Genomic DNA, 26,366 nt, shown 5'->3' with positions numbered 1-26,366 from the left:
CTTCCCATCCATGACAGAGTCAAGCCCTCCCATCGCTCCATTTCCAAAAAGAGGTCTCGCACTTTGTCTGGGAAGTTGTATTTGAAAATTTCTTCTATTTTACGTGGAATATTGACCCCTAAGTATCGAATGTATTTGGTCGCCCACCTGTATTGAAAGTGCTGTTGGAGCCGTGTCAACTGTACTTCAGGGATCCCCACGTCTAATGCTTCAGATTTGTCAAAGTTGATTTTAAACCCTGATACTTCCCCGTATTTTTGTATAACTTCATTTATTTTTGGGAAGGAGACCAGGGGCTCCACCAACGTGAGCAATATATCATCAGCGAACATAAGAACTTTAGTCTCTATTCCTCCCCATCTTGGGCCCCTGATCTCTCTCTGGGTTCTAATTTGAATAGCTAGCGGTTCCATTACTAGGGCAAATAAAAGCGGGGATAGCGCACAGCCCTGTCTGGTGCCCCTGTTCAGCTGGAACGCTTGAGAAAGATGGCCATTAATCCGCACAGCCGCTTTTGGGGATTTGTATATTGTATGTAACCAGGACCCAAACCGCCCTCCAATGCCTATTTGCCTTAATACTTCAAATAAAAAGGGCCAGCTCACCCTGTCAAACGCTTTTTCGGCATCCAGAGATAAGATGCACAGGGTAGTATTATGAATTTGTGCATTCTGGACCATAAAAATGGCTCTCCTGACATTGTCAAAAGTTTGCCGACCTTCCACAAACCCTGCCTGATCTTCATGGACTAAATTCGGGAGATATTTTTGTAATCTAGTTGCCAGAATTTTAGTAAATATTTTGTAGTCCACACCCAGTAGGGAGATGGGCCTGTATGACCCGCATTTCTGCGGGTCCTTGCCTGCTTTGGGGATCACAGTTATAGTAGCAAGATCCCAAGTTGGCGGCAACCCCGTGGTCGTATCTATGGAGTTGAAGACTCTCACCAAAATGGGGGCCAGCAACTCTCCAAAGATTTTATAAAATCGATTTGTATATCCATCAGGGCCCGGCGCCTTGTGGGGAGCCAGTGTTTTAATGGTGGACCTGACCTCCTCTAACGTGATGGGCTTCGATAATATTTGCTGGGCCTCCCCAGATAATTGAGGGAGCTCAATTCCCGCCAAAAACTCCTCTATATTTTCCAGATTTGGGGCCGTCTCTGGGGTATATAGTTGTTGATAAAAGGATCTAAATATGGACTTTATTGATTCCAGATCTGTATGGAGCTCACCTTGTTCATCTTTTAAGCTTCCTACTCCATTCCTAGCAGCTCTTTGTTTTAATTTATATGCTAATAACCGACTGGGCTTATTGCCAAATTCAAAATGTGTTTGACCCACTCTTTGCAATTGTACAGTCAAGTCTGCCAATTCCAAGTCTAGGATCTGGTGTCTTATCTCCTGTGCCCGTCTCAGCAATGTTGAACTGGGCTGCGTATCCCCTTGTTGCATCTCCCCCTCCACTCGCAACAACTCCTCCCGCAATTTCTGTTCCTCCGCGGTTCTCTTTTTCCAACAGTGTGAGCGTAGCGCAATTAGTTGGCCCCGCAGCACTGCCTTAAGTCCCTCCCAGAGTGTGGCCGGGGATACCTCCCCATTGTCATTATGAGTGAGATATTCTTTAATATATTGTTCAATGGAGATTAGGTTATCTGGGCTCACTAATAGTGTGTCATCTAGATTCCATGTGCGCTCTTTCCTTGGCATCCCCATGTTTGCGAGTCGTAGCAGCACTGGGGAGTGATCTGACCATGTACGTGGTAGTATTTGGGATGTGGCCCCCATACTCGATATCATTACATCTCCCAGCCACATGTCTATCCGGGAAAAGCTATGATGCATTGAAGAGTAAAATGTATAGCTACGTGTTGAGGGATTATCCCTACGCCACAAGTCTATTAACTGCCACCTTGTGAGTAATTCTTTAAGTTGACGTCTACCCTGTTGGCCATATGTGACTCCTATTGTGGAGTTGTCTAAATGGGGATGCAATGTAATGTTAAAGTCTCCTCCTACTAGTAGGGATCCCTCAATGTGTTGTGTGATCTGTCGGTCTAGTTCTAGGAAAAATTGCTCCTGATTGGCATTGGGACCATAGATGTTTAATATCGTATAAGCTTTTCCAGCTAACTGCAGGTTCATAATCAAATATCGCCCATCTTTGTCCCGTATTACCTTTCGTACCACCCAGGGCTTGGAATTGCTTAGTGCTATCAAAACCCCCTTACTTTTTGTGTTCGCATGGGAAGAGGCGAAATATATATGAGGGTATTGTCTATGCGTACAGAGTCTCTCGTATCTGGGTTTAAGGTGGGTTTCCTGGATCAAAGCCACATCCACTTGTAGGCGGCAAAGTTCCCTAAATAATAATTGTCGCTTTCTGGGTATGTTTAGCCCCTTTACATTTAATGATATCCATATTATATCAGCCATAATTATCTCGAGATGTCATTCTTCGCCTCTGTAGTGTATCTCTACCCTGATAAGCATGATATGTCTCATGTATTGTGTCATCTTTGTTCCCCTCCCTTCTCCCCTCCCCCTCCCACTTCCCACCCTTCCCCCCACCTTTGTAAGTTGGGTGTCTCTCAATATCGACAGGCACCCAAGCAAAGAGAAAGTGATCCACCAAACATTTACCGCATACCCTTTGAATATCAGTTAACGTAACATAAGCAAACTAACATTACTTAAACATGTCTTTCGTCTTGGTCCCGAACCGCTACTTTGGTGTCTAGCAGCTTTTCACCTTCTATTGGTTCTGGGTCTTCTCGTCCCATGGCTTCATGTAATTTTAGCAGCAGATTGTTGTCGCTGAAGTCTCCGTGGACCTTTTCCCGCTCTTTTCCATTTTGTTGGTGCAGACTGCATGGTATTTCTCTTATCCCCGTTGGGAGCAACCAAGTCCGCTTCCACTTCTAGTTCTGGGCAAATTGTTCTGGCCTCCTCTAGTGATCTTATTTGGTGCAGCTTGCCGTCTTTATAAAATGCCAAGGCAAAAGGATACCGCCATCTGTACTGTATGTTTAGGTCACGCAGTCTTCTTGTAAAAGGTTTCAGTTCATTTCTCCTTTTTAACGTCGCTGCTGCCACGTCTTGGTAGATTTCAATTCTATATGAGTCCCATTTAAATTCTGAGACTTGACGTGCTGCTTTTAAGATTTGTTCTTTAAGCTTAAAACTCGTAAAGCAGGCTATTATATCTTTTGATATGTTATTGCGGCTCGGGCCCAGCACTCTATGGGCCCTTTCAATCTGGACTGCCTCTGCCTCAATAGCCGTATTGTTCGCTGCCATCAATTCGGCCACCATCTTTTGGATCACCGTTATGCTATCTTGATATGTGGGCGTCTCCGGTAGCCCACGAAAGCGCAGGTTGTTCCGTCGGCCTCTATTTTCTAGGTCTTCAACCTTGGCCCATAATTGTTGTTGCTCTTTATGCAGTCCTGTAATATGTTGTTCCATCTGACCCAAAGCTTCACTGTGGCCTTCCACCTGGTTTTCTGTTTCCTCCAAGCGCATCCCAAGCTCCCGAATTTCACCTCTAAGGTCAGCTCCCAGCGTGGCCACTTCTGTACGTAGCGCTTTCAGGTTTGAGCTGATTTCTTGCAGCCAGTTTTTTAGCGCTGGAGCGATCTCTCCATCTGCCTCTTCCAAAGCGGGGCGCTCAGGCGATCCTTCGCCTCGGCGCTGATTCCTCTCCTCTCGTTTTTCTTGCTCTTCGCGGGCCGCCGCCATCTTGAAGCTTGGCGCACCGTCTCCGTTCGGGTAAGCAAATCGCGCTAGGTCCAACCCCGTTGCCTTCTGATTCATATTTACCCGATTGCTGGCTGAAGGAGGGGGTATTCAGACCCGCTGGGCTTCGTTTGCCGCTGTTCGCTCGAGTTTATTAGCAGATTTCTTGCGGGGTAGCGGGAGCTCCGCTCTCAAACGTCCATTCTATCTGGTGACGTCACTTCCTCCCTAAGGGTTTTACTCTTTTGAGTTTCCACATGGAGTGGAACATTTTCTTAGTTGTATTCTTCGCGTGATTTTCAAGTGTGAGATTTCGATCAATGGTAACTCCTAGAAGTTTTCAGATTGTTTGAGATGGGGAGGGAAACGTTTGGGGTGGTTATGGTGGTGAATTTATTTGTGTTGTGTTGTGAGGTCAGTATAAGACATTGTGTTTTTTCTGCGTTGAGTTTTAGCTGAAATGCATCCACCCAGGAGTGCATGATTTGGAAGCTTTGGTTGATTTTGTTGGTGATTTCCTTTAGGTCATGTTTGAATGGGATGTAAATTGTGACATCGTCTGCATATATGTATGGGTTGAGATTTTGATTGGCTAATAGCTTGGCTAGGGGTATCATCATTAGGTTGAAGAGGGTTGGTGAGAGGGGGGATCCTTGGGGAACTCCACATTCAGGTATCCATGGGGCTGATATCGCCGTGTTTGTTGTTACTTGGTATGATCTTGTTGTCAGGAATCCTCTAAACCATTTAAGAACGTTACCTCCAACTCCAAAGTATTCCAGGATGTGTAGTAGTATTCCATGGTTGACCATGTTGAAGGCACTGGACATGTCAAATTGTAGGAGAAGTATGTTATTGCCAGTTGCAATTGTTTGTTTAAATTTATTCATTAAAGTTATTAGTACTGTTTCTGTGCTTTAGTTCGATCTAAATCCTGATTGAGATTCGTGCAGAATTGAGTATTTATTTAGGTAGTTAGTGAGCTGTTTAGTCACTACGCCTTCCATAAGTTTGGTTATCAACAGGATAGATGCTACTGGGCGATAGTTGGTTATGTCATTTGAACTTTTCTTTGTGTCTTTAGGTAAAGGAGTGAGTAGAATATTTCCTTTATCCTTTGGGAAGAGACCATTTTGTAGCATGTAGTTCAGGTTTCTTGTGAGGTCTGTTAAGAATTGTTGGGGGGCAGATCTTATAAGATTACTAGGACAGATGTCTAATTTGCATTGGGACTTGGCGTATCTTTTGAGTGACTGAGAGATGTTTTCGATCGATAGTGAGTCGAAGTTGGTCCATGATCGGTCTGCTGGATATTCCCCATGTATTGGGTCTAGACACTCAAGTAGGTTTACATAATCAGTTGTGTTGCTGGGTAGCATAGATCGTAGCTTTATAATTTTCTCTTTGAAGTAATTCGCAAGGTCGTTTGCTGATGGGGTATCTATGTTGTTAGAAGTAACCGTCGTGGTATTTAGTAGATTATTTACGAGCTGGAAGAGTTTATGTGTATCCTTGTAGCCGGGTCCGATTTTAATTTTATAATATGATCTTTTAGTCTGTCTGATGATGCATTTGTATTTTCTTTATAGTTGCTTCCATTCGTTGAGTGCCGAGTCATCTTTTTTCTTATTCCATGCATGTGCACAAACACTTACCCCCAGATTCTATATAGCACACCTAGCGTTCTGTGCTGAAATCCAAACGTATTCTATAACAATGTGCATAACTTAATTTGCTTAATAAGCTAACCAGCATTATTAACAACACTTAACAAGCAATAATGAGCAGTAATTGACAAAAATTAGAATTTACAAGCATAACTCACAAAGTGTAATCTGTAATGCACTGCACCAAAATTCTAATGCGCACAGGCAAAAAGAGTGTGGTTATGGGCGGGGAAATTGGCATTTCATGGGCATTCCAAAATATAAGCGCACTGTTATAAAATATGGCCCTCTGTGACTAAATCTACAGGCCAGGATTTACGCCATGTTTTGTTGGTGTACATGGAGACACGTAGATTTAGGCACTAGGATGACAACTCTTTATATTCTATATACTGCGCTTAAATGTATGTGCCGCTAATAGAATACATGTAGGCAGAAAAGTTTTCCATGTGGATATTTTAGGCGCCACAAATAGAATGTGGCCCTTAACACCTGTCATAGATCCTCACACTTAAGTTCCAGAAAACACATTTATAACCTTGGCTCCTCCTCTGCTCATTTCAAGAAGGGACATCCAGCTACAAAAATCACTACTATTTCAAGTACATCACGTATGTAAATGAACTACACGTGATAGCACTGAGGCCCATCCGCCCATCCATGCTATAATTACTGGGACATTCCATGACATTCATCACACCATGGCAGCTATATGCCCATTAGAAAGGCAATTTCAAAGGAATTTTACTCAATTAAAGAGGTATTTACCTGGGTGAAATGATGATCAGGGTTAAAATGATGCACCTCCTCCATAGAATGTCTCTGCTTAACATTCAGTCCACTGATCAGCACAGGCTGAATTAAAACTGGATATTCAGTGCCAGGCCATATCTGTATCCTTAATGGTCACCGTGAATTATCTGGGTACTAACGATATTCAGGAATAGGACTGCTTTTTGTGCAGTCCTGCTTGCCTAGTTAGTTTCTGAGCACTGGCAATGAGTATTTTTATTAAGACTCCTGAGGCGGACACATATTTGCCAAAACATGGTACTGTGTTGAGTCATCATCAAATAAAAGCTTTCAACAACATATCAAGAGTCCTTGGCCTGTTTTGAAGAGCCTGATCCTGTTCCCACTTTTTGTCTGATTGAGCAAAAAATATGAAACATGATATAAAATGTGACATGTATAAAAGTACAAGATAAATTATTGGCTAAGAACACACTATGTAGGTATTATAAAGAAAACGTACCTTAACGTATATAGTACACAGTATGTAGAAGCCACAAAGTAGGCAAATGTAAATCATATCTACACATCCAAAAAGAAGCAAAACAATTGCAGATGCTATAAAATGGAATAATGCTTGCTAAAAGCAAAATAATAAAATAAACTAGTGGAAAACATGTAAAACCAATGGTAGTATGATACTAGTTAAAGTGGAACCCATATACTAGAATGTATGATAGTTGGTTAAAGGGAAAAATACATTTTATCCATTCATCATCGTTATTTTAGTATATTTTTTTCCTTTCATGTTTTTACCTTTCATTTTACATTAGGCTTATACCACTTGATTTAAATATTATTAAGCTATTCAGTATGCTTATTGTTCAGCTTTTATCATCCTCTTTTTACTTGTTATTATCCCTGCACCCCTGCTCTATTTATATAATTTGGCTTTTTAACAAGCAATTATTGGCAGTAATTAGATTTAATTGGGACTAACACATGTAAAGTTAGGTGCAAGATCTGCGCCTAAAATTTATGCATAGTCCAAAAAGGGGGGTTCAGAAATCAGAGGGTCAGGGCATTTCAAGATGGAACAAGGGCATGCATAATTACAGAATATGTGTGCTCTGTGTGTAAATTGGTATGGGCACTTGCACCACGTTTTCTTAATGTGACCCTGTGAGGGAGTGTATTACCGGGAACTGGCAGTTTCCTATGCACTCTAAATGTTTTGAACATTTCAAAATTTTACTGTTGTCTTTGATCATTCCATCAGTCACCACTGAGGCTTCATGGGAAGATTTTGACAAGTGTGAAAGATTGCGTGTGTGTTTTGATTTATGAAAAATAGAATAAATTGAAAAGGTTCTGATCTGTGTCGAAAACAAGAGCATTAGAGGTGGAGGGTTTTGAAAATAAAGGCACAAGGTGTGAAGAGCAATTTTATAACAGGTCACCAAGCCTATTTTATAAAGACACAGCGAGCTGCCCATGTGTCTTTGTAAAATTGCTCCAGAAAAGCTGGAGAAATCACGATACATTTACACTAGTGCACAAGCTGGTGTACATATACACACATACAATACCTGCAAATGCCAGCGTTTTCTAAAGACACAACAAACAGCGAATCCAACACAAATAATCAAAATATGCACAGACCATTTTCATTTGTCATAATTGGAATGCATAATGTTGTGTACACTGTCTATGTGCATGTATTTATTTTAGAAGTGTTTCTATATTCTGTGAGTGCACACATTTCCTTCATTTGGATTCCTCACATTTTGCATGTCTTATGATTTACAAATTGTATATGTTATGTATGTTCATATCATTTTATGGTTGTTTTTAGTATTGTACCAAAGAAGCAGCCCTTTTTGTGGGCGAAGCATGGACCACATCAGGTGATATTTTAATAAACACATATTTTGATTATTTGTGTTGGATTCACTGTTTGTTGTATCTGTAGTGGATCTGAGGAGCCTCTCCATTTCATGTGTAGCATTTTATAAAGACCATGCGTGAATTGAAACTCCGCTCACACTCCACCCAAACTCCACTCCCAAATACACTTATACCTGAGTCTCATTCAGCTACTTGTACAAAGGGTTAATTTCCTAATGTGTCTGTACACACGAACCTTATTCTACTACAACATTACTGTATTTGTTCATACCGGAATTGGCGAACGCCTTTATGGTACTATGTAAGCCACATTGAGCCTGCAAATAGGTGGGAAAATGTGGGATACAAATGTAACAAATAAATAAAATAAAGTAGCATCTTATGTGCGGATGCTCACATATGTGCATAAAAATGATAAAATTACTCCCAAATGTACAGCTTTTATATATGATATGGTACTCAAGTCCCCTCAAGATGGCTCTTGAACTTTCTGCATTATAGTACTTCTTGATTTCATGACTTCATTTTATTATTAGATGCCAAAAGTTTGTTTTTAATTATTAGGCAAGGCCTTTTTCCCATTGTAGAACAATTTTAGTTTTGACAGAATAAAATTTTATGGAATAAAATACTTTATGGAATAAAATATTTTATGGAATAAAAAGTCCATTACTCTTAACTGTGGTAAATCTGTTTTTAAAATGGTTGGCTATAATTGTGTTCTAAGGTTGATAATGTCTTATGTGTTTTTTTTCCTTCTCCCTTATCAGTGGATGACACTGTTGTTGCTATCCCCTACGGAAGCAAGCATGTTCGTCTTGTCTTAAAAGGACCTGATCACCTATGTAAGTATAGTGCTCTGCTATCCTGTGTGTTTTGGGGTTTTATTTCCTACATCCGACGTAACACAAACTCATGGCCCAATATTCAGCAACACTTATCTGGGTAGCACATACTGCTAAAACAAGGGGAGTCCACACGGCTTCCACAGCAAAATCCAAAGATCAAAGCAAGGGTGGAAGGGAAGAGATGAAAAGATGACCCAGATGACTCTACATGGGCCATGTTTTGGCACTAAGCCTTCCTCAGAGGGTGGCTTAAGGTTCACACTGCTTATGAATCAAAACTTACAAGCAGCTTGAGAATGAAATGTCTCAGGAGACTTAGGTTGCCCCCAAACAATCCCACAGCTTTCCTTCTCTAGCGTCTCCTCCTCTCTAACACAATCTCTCTCTAGAGGGGAACAGAAGCTGGAGAAGGAAAGCTGTGAGATTAGTTGTGGGCGACCTCAGTCTCCTGAAACATTTCATTCTGAAGCTGCTTGCAAGTTGTGAATCAATAGCAGTGTGGACCTTAAGCAACCTCTGAGGAAGGCTTAGTGCCGAATCACAGACTGTGTAGGGTCATCTGGGTCATTCTTTTATAAATCCTGTGGATTATTGCTTGTAGATTACTGCTTGTGAAGTTTAATACGCTTTTTTAGAAGATTTGACTATTGTTTTGCCTGAGTCATGTTGGAACACCTCTTACCTTCCACCCTTGCTTTGATCTAGCAGATACTGCTACCCGGATATGTGCTGCTGACTGGGGCCATACATGGATTTTCAGCATTATTACCTGAATAGTGCTGCTTAAAATATCTATAGACTGCCCTGGCAATATCCAAATAGCTACAGGGAGGTGGAGCTGGGAGTTACCCAAATACTGGCGGTATTAAGTGCTGGTATCCAGAAAACGATCCAGATAGCTTAAACAGCTAAAAGCCTGCCTTAAGTTATGTGGATGGTTATTTGGGTACCAGCATTGCATATCAGCGTTATCTGAGGAAATCCCAGTGCTGCCTGTTATACTTGGATATTCAGTGGTAGTAAATACCTGGATATTGGCAAGGAGTATCTGGGTCTAACTTAATCATAGTGACTGGTGTTTAAAACAATGACCATCGCCATCGCAACTAAATATTAGGCCTTCAGTGTTCCATTTTCAGTTCCATGACAGCAATTTTCTCTAGTAACAGTGATGGAAGGAGAATAAGTCACATTCCACAAGATTTTGGATCCAAGGCTGTGGGAAAAATTTCACAAGGACATAAGAATACCAGTACTGGGTCAGACCAATTGTCCATCTAACCCAGTATCCTCCTTCCAACAGTGGCCAATTCGGGTTACTAGTACCTGACAGAATCCCAAATAGTAGCAAGATTCGTGCTACTGATCCCAGGGACAGGCAGTGGCTTTCCCCATGTATGTCTCACTAGCAGACTGTTCTTCCCAATGTACATCTCTGAAAGCAACATTATCTTAGTTTATGTTTCTAAATGTTATTTCATAGTGCTGGAAAGATGGCCAATTATTTTTCCCCAGCTAAAATGCTTTTTAGATTGCAGACTTCTGCAAAGGATTCATCTTCCAGGGCACAAAAATGCCTTGAACCCCTCATCCCTGTATACTTGTTGCTCCTCTGAAATCCTTTAATGTTGCTGGAGCACTAGTGGTTAGTATGTCAGGAGATACTGGTGTATTAGTAGTAGCTCGAACAATATAACTAGCATTTACATCAGCAGTAGTAGGTGTCTCCTCTTTATCAGGTACCGGGCTGCTAATATCCTCAGCTACTACAGATGAGATATCACCAGAACTTTCCATTTAACTTTTCATTTCTAATTCTTCCTTATCATCGTCTGATTCAAAAATCTACTCTTAACACAGACTAGGTATCTAAGAAAAGAGAGTGTTGCACTGGCTTTGGCTACTGCCAGGCTGGAACGCCAACCACCTTGCAACTTCTCTATCTGATAATACAGGGGTGGGCAACCATGGTCCTTGAGAGCCACAACCCAGTCGGGTTTACAAGATCACCACAATGAATATGCAAGAGACCTATTTGCATACAGTGGAAGCAGTACATGCAAATCTTGTGGAAATCTTGAAAACCTGACTTGGTTGTGGCCCTCGAGGACCATGGTTGCCCACCTGTGTGATAACATATACTTCTAGCTGGGGAAGCAGCGGCGTACCAGGGGCCGGGCGGTGGGGGCGGTCCGCCCCAAGTGCACGCCGCTTGAGGGGTGCAGAGAGCAGCCGTGTGCCTGCCGACTCCGCTGGCTCCCTGCTCCCTCTGCCCCGGAACAGGTTACTTCCTGTTCCGGGGCAGAGGGAGCAGGGAGCCAGCGGAGCCAACAGGTGCGCGGCCACTCTCTGCACCCCTCCAGCAGCGTGCACCCGGGAGGGTTGATGCGCCGGGGGGGGGGGGGGGGGGGTGTCGTGCTGCACCCGGGGGGTGGGGGGTGCGCATCGATGATCCGCCCCGGGTGGCAGCTGACCTAGGATCGTCATTGTGGGGAAGTAATACTAATGGTACTAATAGTGCCACCTAGTACAGCCATAGTTTTCCGTCCCTCCTTCTCTCACCTGTACATTTCCTCTTTCTTGACAAGGGTATGGTGATGTATATATGTTCAAGATAAGGATTAGAACAAGCACGCTATCTGTGTCTCTCTCCCTTCACAATGCTCCACTATTTCTGTGCCTGCTGCCTTCTATGTGTGGCTTTGAGTGCTACCCGTTGAAAACTCTGTAGTAGAGAGTATATGGCTAAAATTCAGGTTTTGTTGTCATCGAGCCACCCTTTGTCCAGCTTTCCAACAACTGAAATGTTTGCACAAACTTCTTGATTTTTTGAGTGGCAATAACTTTCATAAGGTAGTCCAGGCTTTTATTTTTCCATTGTTTGATTACTGTAATGTTTTATTTTGAAGGTTATCTATGCATTTGATTAGAGCTATTCAAGTGGCTCAGAATGCCGCTGTGAGATTAATCTCTGGAGCTCCTCGTCACAAACATATTACACCAACTCTGACACAGCTACACTGGTTGCCAGTGCAATAGAGGATTCATTTTAATATTTTCTTGTTGATTTTTAAGGCATTGCATGAGGTATTTCCCTTGTGTTTCACATCTACCATGTGAATTTAAAGTTTAAGATCACAGGGGAAAGATTTTCTTGAAGTGCCTTCTTTTAGACTAGTCAGATTGGATGATTATAGATATTCGATTTTTATGATTGGTGGTCCATAATTTTGGAACTCTTTGTCAGAACACTTAAATCAGATTGATTTAATAACTACTTTTCAAAAGCAATTGAAAGCCTTTCTTTTTCAGCAATCCTTTTCTCGAAGTACTAATTTAGAGATGGTGAAGCACCTGGACAGTGGAATTGTTTTAATTTTTATGATTTTATATTTATATTTTTGTTATGTTTTTGAAGGATTGTGTATGTTGGTTATAAGCTGCCCAGAATAGTAGATGGTGAAGGATTGAAGATATTTTTTTAAATAAATAAATTGATGATATTTTTATATACATTGTTTATGAAATGCAATATCTTGATGTGATTCTGAATTCTTCTTTATATTTGCAAAAGATTATTTCAAAGATTGCAAATGGTACATCAACTAAAGGATTATTTGAGTCCTTACAATTTTAGAATTGTATTATAGAGTCTTGTAACTCCTTATTTTGATTATTGTAATGGGTTTTTACTACACTTACCTAAACGATTGTTGAGATCTTTATAGGTTGGCCAAAATGCTACCACCCATGTTATAGAAGGCATTTCTAGATTAGAGCATATTACACCTATTTTAATTATGCTTCATTGGTTGCCTACTGAATGGTGAATCCATTATAAGATCCTTTTTTTTATTATGTCAAAATTGTCAATAATAATGTGACTGTCACCTCAAGATCCCATACATTCCTACCGACCAGCCTTCTTTGGTCACAAGCTTTACTGGATTTTCCTTCTTTTTACCTAGTTAAATTGGATGAATATAGATCCTCTACATTTTACATTTCAGGACCAACTTATGGAAGAGCTTACTGGCTAATATAAGAGCTATTAAAAATGTAGACACTTTAAAAAATCTCTTAAAACATTTTCATTACAGCAAACTTGTGATGGCATTTAATTTTGGTCAGATGATATTAACAGTAGTTTTAAGCAATATCTGATTACATATTGTTTTTGTTTGGTTGCATTTTATTGTGTATGTTTTTTGTACCCCACCTAGAATTTAGATAGAGCAGGCTATAGATTTTGAAATAAATAAATAAGATAACAATGGGCACTGGTATCTGACTGCCACTGCCTCAAGCACATAGTTACAAAGAAAGTTGTACTATTCTGCCTGCCTCTTGTATTGTCTCCAGTCTTCTCTACTGCGCCCTTTCATTCCTCAGAATCTCCAAAAACAACAGCCATAGTATAGCATACCTGTTTATAAAATAAAAACAAAATAGCATACACATTGGCAGATTCAGTTTTGCAAGACTATGCATTCACTGTGAAACCCCCTTGCAAATAGCTCAGGGAACAGGATTTCTAGCATCAGCATGCTTGTAGAACCCCCCCCCCCCCCCCAAAAAAAAAAAAAAAACAGAAAAGAAAAATCCCTCACAGGCCACAGGATTGCCATGTTCTTCACAAAGTGTAATAGAAAAAAGAGCCATAATTAGCCTGAACAAACACACATCTGCCAGCAATCAACTGGCATGCAGATAGAGCAAGGTGCCTGAGGAATGACCTTGCAGGTGTTAAATTGTCAAATAGACATACAGTGGGGGTGGAGGAGGGAGAAGCACATAAGCACCCCTTACTGGGAAAAGACCAAGGGTCCATCAAGCCCAGCATCCTGTCTCCGACAGCAGCCAATCCAGCCTTCAAGAACCCGACGACCCCCCCGCCCCAAAAAAAAAAAAAAAAAAAATTAGTAATGGACTTTTCCTTCAGGAATCTGTCCAAACCCCCCTTAAACTCCATAAGGCCAGCTGCTGTCACTACATTCTCCGGCATCGAGTTCCATAATCCAACTACACGCTGAGTAAAGAAAATCTTTCTCCTATTTGTTTTAAATCTACCATATTCTACTTCATCTTGTGTCCCCTAGTTCTATTATTGTTTGAAAGTGTAAACAAATGCTTCACATCTGTCTGCTGTACTCCGCTCATTATCTTGTAGACTTCTATCATATCACCCCTCAGCCGCCTGTTCTCTAAGCTGAAGAGCCCTAACCATCTTAGCCTTTCCTCATAGGGAAATCGTTACATCCCTTTTATCATTTTCGTCACCCTTCTCTGCGCCTTCTCTCGCCCCACGGTTCTGATAGTACACACTATTTAAAAAGAGTGTGCACTATTTTCCAAAGAAGACATGGGACAAATTTTTGGATTTCTCCCAGCCATTTTCAGGTTTTAACGACATGAATGACATGGGTTACGTCGTTTCTAATGTCATCTCACTCTTAGAAGTTTCTATTAGGCACCTAGGTTAAGTGAGTAAGACAATGCCTATTTTGGTGCTATTTTTAATTTATACAGACCCATAGAGGCATATTTTCAAAGCACTTAACACAAAGTTCCATAGGTTATTATAGAACTTTGTAAGTCTAAATGCTTTGAAAATGAGCCCCATAGGCATCCATGCAGGGGTATAAGTAGCCCTCCATTTGGGGGGGGGGCAAGGGGGGACTGGGGGGCAATGCATCCCCCCCCCATGCATTAAAAATATTACCTATGCTGGCAGGGATGCTGAAGCCCTGCCAGCCAAAGAAATTCGCTACCCAAACCACTCCCCTCCTCTTCGTGCTGCTGGTAAAGTATGGTAAGGTAAGATTCCGAGTGTGTTTTTGCACAAGTTTCTGTATACTGTTTTGCAGTATGTTGGCCTTACTGAGGTGGCTATATATAATACTAGACCAAATATGGCAGTAATAGCACCTGGTAGGAGAGTGCAGCAAAGTACATCAACTGCTACCTGGAAGTTGTACGGGTGCTAGTTGATATTCAATGCCAGCACTCACGTAGCCAGGGCTTTTTTTGAGGGGGTACTTGGGGGTACTGAGTACCGGCACCTTTTCCATTGTCTGCTAAAATTGACCCATGATCCCCAAGCTTTAATGAAAGAGCTCAGGCTCTACACAACAATTCTGCCTTGTCATAGATTCTGTGACTGGTTGCAGGGGGCTTGGCTATTGTGGGGTGGGTCCCTCAGTGTTCACCCCACTCCTGAAGGGTGGCCCAGCATTTGAGTACTGGCACCTTTTTCGCTAGATAAAATGCACTGCACGTAACTAAGTGACCAAAGTTAGGACTGCTTTTTATGTGTTCACTGAACTATGCAGACACCGGCACTGAACATTGCCAGCACCCACCTAGCTGCCAGCACTTCCCTGAGTCTGCCCTCAGAATGCTATCTGTGGCCCATAGCAAAAATGGCCAGTCAGATCCGATATTCCACTGAATATCACCGACCGGCCTGCAAAGCGTGATTTAAGTGGACAGGATAAAGTTTTGGGGTAAAGAGCACTTCCCAACTAGCCATCCCCCTGCCACTCCCTTCTGATCCCCTTAAAAATTAAGGGGCAGGTATTGAAAGGGGATTAAGGGGCAAGAGAGACTCCTGTCTTCTTTTAAACCCTGATCAGCGGGCTGGGAGGGTATATTCAGTGCCACTTAACTGGGCAGTGCTGCCGAATATCCCCTCTGAATGCTGCAGCACTGTCTGGCTAGTTCAAGGGCGGTCTGGGGCTGGAGTCAAGGCGGAGCTGGCAAATGTGTGGACACCGGCCATATTCAGTGGCCAAATAGGATTTCATCCACATGACCATTTACCTTTTAGGAAAATGTTGAAAACCCATCTCTTTAAGCTAGCTTATCAAATGACCCAACATAAACATTTCTCTTATTATAACATTGTCTATATATTAACCATGTCCTCCTAGATACTCCATACTATCCTAGTCTTCCCTTCCCCATTCCTTTCTTCATCATAACCAACCCCATTTCCTTATCTATCTTCATTACTCCTTCCCATGTCAATTAACATATACTTAAAACATTCTAGTATTATGTTACATAATAGTTAATTCTTCTTAATGAATCTAATAATTGTAATTCTGTTAACTATGTAAGCCACATTGTACCTGCTTCTGTGGGAAAGTGCGGGGTTCAAATGTAATAATAAATAACTTCCAGGTCCATGGATGAGCCTTATATTCAATGCTGCTACTCGGACATGGCCCATGCTGGATCTAATTCAGCCTGCAGCTATTAGAGGATTTAAACCCGCTGACCACTAAGGGCTGAAAATCTCCTGCTAAAAACAAAGAAGACATGGTAGTTAGTGCATTGAAACCCCTCTCCTCCCAACCAGTGCTGGTCTTAGGCCTTCAGGGTTCCGGCGAGGGGCCCTGAAAACTGATCTTCAGCCTATGCCTCCTTCAGCTTGAAACAGGCTTGGGACCTCCTATGGTATGGGGGCTCAGGGCAGTTGCCCTGTTTGCCACCTCCCTAACGCCAATCCTGTTCCCAACCATCATGAAAATATGAATAATAGGTGCTACTAGCAACTAACCCTTAGTATTCAGCTGAGGTGGAAGAAAGCAAGGCCCTGTTCTTCTTGTGCTTGATTTGGGGAAAACATAGGGGAATTCATGGGCTCACGAGGGGAATGAGGGCTAGTAGTGGAGGTGAAGAGAGGAAGGGAAGTGAGGAGCACATGTGATTTTATTTTTTAAAGCAGGAAGGAGAATGGGGAGAATGGAAGGGGGCTGGGATACCTCTTTATTTTTTAAATTCAGACAGAGATGGGAAGTATTTCAGGACAGGACCGGACACTTTTTTTTTTTCGTAATTTTTACTTTGAAGGTGATGGTGTACAGATGCCAAGTTACCCAGTTCAATGCTGGAAATTATTTGGCAGTCCTAAGTACATAAGTACATAAGCATTGCCATGCTGGGACAGACCAAGGGTCCATCGAGCCCAGCACCCTGTCACCGACAGCAGCCAAAAGAACAAGCAATTTGTCCCGCCCATCCTAGAAATACTGTATTATTCCCTCATCCATTCAATAACATTCTATGGCTTTTTCTTCCAGGAAGCCATCCAATCCTTTTTTGAAGTCCGCTAAGTTAACCGCCTTAACCACCTTTTCCGGCAGCGAATTCCAGAGATTAACTACTCGTTGAGTGAAGAAAAATTTCCTCCGATTCATTTTAAATTTACCACACTGCAGCTTCATCGCATGCCCCCTTGTCCTATTATTTTTGGAAAGCGTAAACAGATGCTCTACATCGACCCGTTCCATTCCACTCATTATCTTATAGACCTCTATCATATCTCCCCTCAGCCGCCTTTTCTCCAGGCTGAAGAGCCCCAGCCTCTTCAGCCTATCCTGATAGGGAAGTCATCCCACCCATCCTGGGTTTGAACTTACAGCCCAAAGTGCTAGATTTTTACAACCTGAACCTGCTCATTAAAATCAGTACTGCCAAGTCCCATAATAGGGATGGTCAGAAATCTAGGTCTGTCCCAAAATCTTCATTATGGAACTGAGGGGTCCCTTAACTAAGTCGTGGTAAAAAGTGGCCTGTGGTAGTACGAGCACGTCTTTAGGGCACATACTGGGCCATTTTTTACCGCATCTAGGAAAAAGAGCCTTTTTTTAAGGGGCCGGAAAATGGGTGTGCACTAAAATTGAAACCAGTGCATGTCCATTTTCGGCCTGAGACCTTACCACCACCCCCCATTGATCTAGCAGTAATTGGCTCATGCGCTACATGTGAGGAGACCGGTCAGTGCGCGTGTCAACTGCTGATTAACACCAGAAATGCCACGTGTGGTAGGAAATAAAAAATAATTTGTACAGTCATTAGGGACATGTGCCAAGTCCAAATTACCGCCAGGGGGCACGCTAGCCTGGTAGTAGTCTAGTTTTGGCACTCTGCACACGCATACAGCCTACCGCGCCTTTGTGAAAGGGCCCCTGAGTAACTTGGCATTTCTCATAGTGTTTCGGGGGGGGGGGGGGGTAGAGGATTTCAAGGCACTGATGACCAAATGTTTAAGGGGATCAGGAAGGAGTTGGGGTGGGGGGGGGGGGGGTTGGAGATGCTCAATTTTCCAGTGGCTTTATTTAAATGCTAGGAGGAGTGGGATATTAGGTCAGATAATGACTTTAAAGGTGTAGTTTTCTACTTAAACATTTAGCACTGATTTTTCAGAGCTAAACTGCCAAGGGGCCTATTTAATAAGCATTATTAGTTATGTAGAAGTGAAGGAGTTAATGTTGAAATTTTGAATGATGAACTTAGAAATGAAATTTTAAGCAACAAAATGCCAGACTATCTAACCGCAAGCTTCAGCAAGTGATGGTATTTTGCTCTCCTGAAAAAGAAGTAGTAACCAGATGTTGTTTGTCCTCACAAAAAGGAGAAGTAACTTGATGTATTTTGTAAGATAAGAAATGATATAATCACTCAGGAGGTATCATCTGAAAAATTTCCACCTGTTGAGTCTGGTATAGTTAGAACAGTTGTATCTTGTTTTTCTCAGATTAATATTTCTGTATCACAACGTCTTAACAATATAAAAGGTGAGTATTGCTGGTTGTAAGTTGAAGAATATCGGACATAAGGAGAGACTGTCCCTCCGAGCTCTGATTTTTTTCCTTGCCTGGGAATATCATTATGTGCAATAGTGAATAAAGCTATCACATTCTAATGATTTGTTAGACTTATTCCTTATTCTCACAGCATCCCTGTTTGATAAACTCCTTTGGGATCCATAGCCATTAATGACTGGGATAGGAGTAGGTAAGACTGCTCTCCTTCCACTCAATTTAGGAAAAGCTTTTTTTGGGGGGTGGGGGATGGAATCACAAGGGGAAAGGAAGTGGGGGAGGGAAGGTTGTGTTTTAATTGACTGAGCAGTCAACTTGGTGACCTTGGCTGACCTGTGCCAAATGTCATCGTTGACCAGCCAAAGTTTAACCCTGTCCCAGGAACACCCTTCAACCGCTTCTTCCTGTTTGGCTAAGATTTGTGCAGGCTGAGTTTTACATGGTCAAAATCTATCCAGGTGGTTGGTGAAGATATCTAAAACTGTAAAATTCCAAACATGTTGATAGCTGGCTTTTCCCATGCGGAGAACAAGGTAGTCAGAAGTGCAGAGGGAATAGGCAGGGATTGCCCTCTTGCTATTAGGGTGCGACTTCTTGGGCTCTGTGTTATCTGTGTACATGTACATGGGGGTACGAATTACTGCACCTTGAAATATAATGCAGGCAAAATCAATTTAATGCAAATTTATCCGTGAATTAACATGCATACAGTTGATTTCTGTGTATTAAAAAGTTAGAATTAATTTTAAAAATATTGTACCAATACATATGTACGAACCAAAAAATATATCAGAATCAGAGGAAAAAGTTAATTTTTACCAAAATGAGCTGAAACTTTTTTTTTCCTGTGCATGTCCCTAGTTGGAAGGTTTGATTGTTTGGTTTCCCGTTCTGCTCTTTCTTAGCTCTTGAGGTTTCTGTCTTGTTATTCTCTTTGGATGGTAAAGGGGTGGGATACACTGATGTTTACGTTATTTATTTTATAATTTTGCTGGTTTGGTTTTATTTCACATGCTTATTTTCTTTTCATGTACCACCTTAGCCAATCTGTTCAATTGGGGAGGCAGTTTAGAAATGTTTTAAGTATATAAATATAGACCTTTTTCAGTTTTTATACATCATGATAAAACACTATCATTGTATAACAGTGGTTTTATACTGAAGACAGACACAATAAATGTCAGTGATAATAGTTGTCAGCAACATGATTCTTTCTTTTACTCTTTTGGGATCTTTTTACTCTTTTGGGATCTTGCCAGGTGCTTGTGGCCTGGATTGGGCACTGTTGGAAACAGGATACTGGGCTTGATGGACCTTCAGTCTGTCCCAGTATGGCAACACTTATGTTGTTATGTTCTTATTGGACTGAGTTACTAAATCCTATGCCAAATAGCAAGATAGCCATGTTGCACTTGTCTTTAAACTCTGGCTAATTGTAAGCAGTTCTCTTGCAAAATCTCACATCTGTGCCCTTTGCTGTGTTAAGCAGCCCTTTGGGGTTGTTCTGCCATAATTAATGTGCCATTGATCAATCATGATCAATTTCCTTCTTCAAAATATTTTCCTGTTGCAATTTTTGCTTTTTTAGTGCAATCCGCTACTGTGTTAATACAATGGAACACATTTATGGATTACGTTCACAAAGTGAAACAAAATATTGATAGGGTCTTTTAATAAGGCGCGCTCACGTTTTTAGTGCACGCTAAAATTGTGGGTGCGCTAAACGTTAGAGACGCCAATGCATTCTTATGGGCGTCTCTAACGTTTAGCACGCCTACGAATGTGAGCGCACCTTAGTAAAAGACGCCCTTAATGTATGTTTCTGTACATATACTTGAAGAGGGGAATGGGATGAGTGCAGTGTACTCACTACTTGGACCTGTACCTGCTTGGTATTCTGGGAAAGGAATGGCTTCCAAAGGATTATGTAAGAATGTGAACTGTAGACCTTGAGCTTCAGAGGAAATTTTATTTTCAGAGCACTGTATCAAAGGACAATTTTTCACTCGTTCAGAACATACAAAGATCAGGGGACACTCAATGAAATTACATGGAAATACTTTTAAAGCAAATAGCAGGAAATATATTTTTTTTCACTAAAAAATAGTCAAGCTCTGGAACTCGCTGCCAGAGGATGTGGTAACAGTGGTTAGCGTACCTTGGTTTAAAAAAGGTTTGGACAAGTTCCTGGAGGAAAAGTCCATAGTCCATTATTGTGATGGACAAAGGGGAAGCCACTGCTTGCCCCGGGTTTGGTAGCATGGAATGTTACTACTAACTGGGTTTCTGCCAGGTACTTGTGACCTGGATTGGCCACTCTTGGAAGCAGGATACTGAGCTAGATGGACCATTGATCTGACCCAGTATGGATAGTCATATGTTCTAAACACATAGTTCCATTCTGTATTTTGGCTGAGAGAAGTAACAGGTCATTCCCAAAATGTATCCTGGGAAAAAAAAGGATTAGTTTAACTGAAAGAGAGGGGAAACAGGGAAATTGTAAGCAGCAGGCCAATCTATTCCATGCAGCTTTGCTGAGCTTTTTGAATAGATGGCAGAGTTTGTGAAATTCTACCGTACTGTACCCCTACAATAATAAACAGTGAGCAAGAAGAAACGTCTGTTTTGTTAACAATGTGAATGTGCTGGTTGTGAATTTCTAAAAAATATTAATCAAATAATGTGGGCTATTGTATATATGGGATTCTTTTATTTTTTCTTTTTCAGATTTGGAAACTAAGACTCTCCAGGGCGTGAAAGGAGAAAATAGCCTTAGCCATACAGGCTCTCTGCTCATGGAGAACACTAGTACTGAATTCCAGAAATTTCCAGACAAGGAGATACTGAGGATGACTGGGCCTCTCACTGCAGACTTCACAGTAAAGGTGAGCAACACCCATATCAATTGTAGATATTTAGGGGTTGATTTTCAGCCAGCAGCGCTCAGTATTTTGCTGATCGTGCCAGCATTATGCCCAGAAATTCAGTGGGTCATGTCTGTGCTCCGGCATTGAATTTCCAAATTTCTAGAGTCAGCTACATCATAGCCAGTTAAGTGCAATATTCAGCTCTTAGGGGTCATTTTATTAAGGTGCGCTGAAAAATGGCCTGCGGTAGTGTAGGTGTGGGGTTTAGGCGTGCGCAGAATAATTTTTCAGCGCACCTGTAAAAAAAGGGCTTTTTAAAATTTTTGCCGAAAATGGATGTGTGGCAAAATGAAAACTGCTGCACATCCATTTTGGGTCTGAGACCTTACCACCAGCCATTGACCTAGCTGTAAAGTCTCATGCGGTAACTGAGTGGTAATGACCTACGCGCGCCAAATGCCAGAAAAGAAATAATATTTTTAAGATGTGCAAAGCGGATGCACGGCAAAAATGAAATTACCACAAGAGCCACGCTGTAGCAGGGCGGTAACTTGGAATTGGCACGCATCGGGTGTGCGTAGGCGCTTACTTGGGTTAGTAAAAGGGCCCCTTAACCGGCTATGGGGCATCACATAAAGATAGGACTGACTTTTATGTGGTCCTATTTATGTAGTGACCTTGGCTGATTAAGTGGAGTGGAGGAGTGGCCTAGTGATTAGAGCACCGGTCTTACAATCCAGAAATGACTGGTTCAAATCCCACTGCTGCTCCTTGTGATCTTGGGCAAGTCACTTAACCCTCCATTGCCTCAGGTACAAACTTAGATTGTGAGTCCTCCTGGGACAGAAAAGTATCCAGTGTACTTGAATGTAACTCACCTTAAGCTACTACTGAAAAAGGTGTGAGCAAAATCTAAATAAATAAACATATTAAATACTGTGGGAGATCTGAGGAAATGATGTTTCAGTAGTCTAAGTGTGATAGCTGGTTAAGTGCAATACTCAGAACTTAACTGACTTTTATGCTGCCCTAGTTATACAGTTACCTTGGTTGGTTAAGTGCTGAATATCGGCACTTAACCGGCCAAGTGCTGACGCTGCCCCCAGAACACCGCCAAAATAGGTGGTTTTGCGCTAGGTGCTAACCAATCATTTTCAGTGGCATTAACCAGTTAAGTGCTGCTGAAAATGACCAGTTAGTTCCGAACAAGCGATATAACTGGCAAGGAACTATTTATGGCTGGTTTTATCGCTTTGAATATCAACCCTTTATTGCTTAGGGTCTGATGAATGATTCATAAATGTGCCTTAGGGAAAGTGATATAATTTCCCAAGAAGTGGTTTATGGTAAGACTTAGAACCATCCAGGCCCTGCTCTTTCCATAAAGTATAAACTAACTTTTATTCATGCAAATAACAATCTTCTTGTATCGCGATACGAGGAGATTGTTATTTGCATGAATAAAAGTTCATATATGCTTTATCGATCTGCTTTTAGCTTTTCATCTTGGAGCTTGCGGATCAATTGCCTTTTTGTTTTTTTGGGACCTGCTCTTTCCATGATATTTCTCATTAAAAAAGTACCACAGTTTCTTACAGACTCAGGAAGCTTGTGTAAGAACCCACTGGGAAGAGCTGAACGCAAAAAGCATAGTTAAATGTGAGAGCAGTTTTCAGAGAAATTTCTGTATGGTAAACCAGCATTTATCCACGAAAACCCCTCCCTCTCTCTCTCTGTAGGGAAGATGGGTGCAGCTAGAGGCAAGGCTAGGCTGGCAATCAGAAATATAGCTTTGCCTGAACTCCCAGATAATGACCTAAAATGCACATCAGTGCAGAATGCCTCAGGTCCAGAATGAGAGCAACGGTGGTTGCTGCTAAGCTCTGTGCAGATTTGTGTGTAGAATGGAACATTTATTCTAGATGATAATGGATAAACATATCAGGCCCAATGTGACCAAACTGATTATATATAGAGAGATTGCTAATAGGAGGCTTTGTTTCATGACTTGTCTGGGAATATGTTTGACATGATAAATTTCTACACCCCTGATGCAGGCCATTAGGGCTGAAACATGAGTTGTGTCGGGTCCCCTTTACTGTTATTGAAGACTGTTGTTAAATAAAGATTTTCCCTGGACACCATCTGCGAGAGGTTTTTTCCTCTACTCTTTGTTGCCTGGGACCAGCATTGAATATCCAGCTGTATTTTGGTTGGTTTAAATTTAACTGGCCAAGTCTATATTCAGTGCTGGCCGGTTAAGTTTAAACTGGCCAAAGATCTACCTGATATTTTGGTGGCCAAATTTGGCTGCCAAACTTAGCTGGTGATACGCTGAATATCGGCGAATAGCCGGTTATATTGTGCGATATAACTAGCTATCCGCTCACCGCTAACTGTCAATATTCAGTGGGAGATAACCACTTATCTTCTGCTGAATATCGCTGGATAGCCAGTTAAGTACCATTTAACTGGCCAGGAGCCATTCCTGGCTGGTTAAATAGTTTTAAATATCGGCCGGACCAAGTCAGTCCCAAAGTCTAAATGTATGCACCAGGGATATACACTTGTTAGCATGCATTTGGTTTGTTTGTGCTCCTTAAAGTTATCGTACACTAATTGATTTGGTGTGCACAACCCATGAATTAACACACATACCGCCAGATTCTATATTGGTTGCCTTGAGTTGAATGCAAAATTTGGGCACGGATCCCAGGTCTGTGCATAAACTAATTAGATGATAATCAATTATTGATGTTAATTGGCAGTAATTAGTAGTTATGCGCAAATCTGCCCTGCGTCTTCTTCTATAATAGATGTGCCTAATTTTCATAATGCACAACTCTGAAGGGGGTGTGGTTATGGGAGGGGTATTGGTGGGCCACGAACATTCTTAGAATTTAAGCACGATGTTATAGAATACCGTCATTTGTGCATCTAACTGCTATTAGTTGGGCAGCAGCATTTTACACCAGCTTTTTGCAGATGTAACTGCTGGCATCCAAAGGGGCTGTTTTACTAAGCTGTAGTGAAGGAGATTCTATATATGGTGCCTAAAAAATCGGCATTGAAATCAGTGCCGACTAAGCGTTTTCTATAGTCAGCACCTAGATTTAGGCACAGATTATAGAATACATTTAGTTGAAATTTCAGCGCCCAAATCTGCGCACATCCATTTACACCAATTAAAACATGGCATAAATCCTGGCATGTAGATTCAGGCGCACTGGGCCATATTCTGTAACTAGGCGCCTAAATTTTGGAATGCCCATGAAACGCCCATTTCTCCACCCATAACCACACCCTTTTGCCTGCACATGTTAGACGTTTGCCGCACATCATTACAGAATACGCTTAGTGAGTTGTGTGTTTAAATTCTAATCAGTGCCAATTAGTGCTCATTATTGCTTGTTAAGTGCTATCAGCGCTCATTAGTTTGTTAAGCCAATTAAGTTACGCACGGTTTTATAAAATCTGCGCCAATTTTGGTGCCTAAATCTGAGCGCACTATATAGAATCTGGGGGACAAGGGCTAACGTATGAGTAGCATGCGCCAAATCGACTCTACCGCAGGGGTAGCGCAGCCATCCTGCAGTAGTTTTGAAGTGGGCACGCACTGTTTCCTGTGGTAGAAAATAATTTTCTATGTTCTATCAGGGGGAGGGGGGGGGGTGTTCCCAGCGGTAATCGGCAGTGCGGCCACATTGCTGTGTGCTGCCTGATTACCACAGGAGTAGCATGTGAGCCCTTACGCCAAGTAAATAGGTGGCATTAAGGGCTCTGATAGTAAATAGCTGCGTGCTACTTTTCATTTTAGTGCACGGCCATTTAGTGCCCCATTACAAAAAGATCTTTTTTTCTAGCCAGTTTCATGCACTCACACTAGAGCAGGCCACTTGTTACCATGGCTTAGTAAAAGGCCCCCAAAGTTATTTGAAAAATACATGCTAAGCTTCTCTTCTTTACTGGGCACCCTGCAATGGATACTGTGTTAGCTCACATCAACCCAGTGCCTAACTGTGAGCTCTATGTACTGAATCGTGCCCGTTAACTCAGTTAGCATGTATTATAAAGTTCTCACGCATGTAAAACATTAGTATTAAAATGAATGTGTGGTACAAATGTAAAAAAAAAAAATCTGAAAATCAGGAAAAAAGCCGAAATGGACCAAAACCTTTGATTTGTGAACATTCCTTACAATGTATCCACGTTGGATGAGGTATGCACATATGCTATTTTGAAATACATACTACGTGCACATGCCTTGTCACTATACACATACAGTTACACACAAACCCCCAGATTTGATATATGGCGCCAAAATTGTGGCACACATCTAAGATGTGCCTGCAAGCAAATTGGTTAACGAGCCATGAACTATCAATTCATTGACATTAATCTTTAATTATTGAAGTTAATTGGCTCTAGTTTGGTTTTGCATGTGCATCAGTCAGCATGCTATTCAGTAACACCGGATGCCTAAATTGCATAGTACATGAGTCAAAAGGGGGCATGGCCATGGGAGGAGCAAGCCAAGAAGTTGAGCACAATGTTTTAGAATAGCACCATTTACACACCCAGATTCTATGAGTTGAGTGCTAGCACTTAGACCAGGTTTTAGCGGACATAAATACTGGTGCTCAACTTTGGGTGCGGGAATTGGAGCGTCCTTTATAGAATAGTGCTTGGCGCCGGTTTCTGAGCTCCGTCTATAGAATTCCCCCCAAACTTTCTTGTATGCAGATATTCACTTTTTAGTTTGTGTTGCTTTATTGCTTGTTTATATCCAATTATCAGTGCTGATTAGTTTGCTAACTAATTACATTACACGCATTGTTATAGAATACACACAGATTTCTGCACATAAATCTCGGCACGATATATAGAATCCAGGAATAACCATAGAATCCAGGGGATAACCCTTTTTGTATGTGCATATCTCACTTTTATACACTTATTTCTCACAAACCTTTTAAAATGACCTCTTTGTGTTTTT

At 41.6% G+C, this 26,366-nt stretch overlaps 1 protein-coding gene across 1 annotated transcript in view; it reads left to right on the top strand.

The window, feature by feature from the left end:
- Window positions 1–26,366, top strand: part of ADAMTSL1 (ADAMTS like 1) — a 550,999-nt gene that overhangs the window by 213,671 nt on the left and 310,962 nt on the right. Inside the window, exons 6-7 of the mRNA XM_030194223.1 lie at window positions 8,815–8,889; window positions 21,231–21,388. Coding sequence (XP_030050083.1) covers window positions 8,815–8,889; window positions 21,231–21,388 — 233 coding nt within the window. The remainder of the gene's footprint in view (window positions 1–8,814; window positions 8,890–21,230; window positions 21,389–26,366) is intronic.

Source organism: Microcaecilia unicolor, chromosome 2 (genome assembly GCF_901765095.1).
Source record: "Microcaecilia unicolor chromosome 2, aMicUni1.1, whole genome shotgun sequence".
Classification (NCBI taxonomy): Eukaryota; Metazoa; Chordata; class Amphibia; order Gymnophiona; family Siphonopidae; genus Microcaecilia; species Microcaecilia unicolor.
Note: the sequence above shows the minus strand (reverse complement) of the source record. Positions and strands in the feature narration are given on the sequence as shown.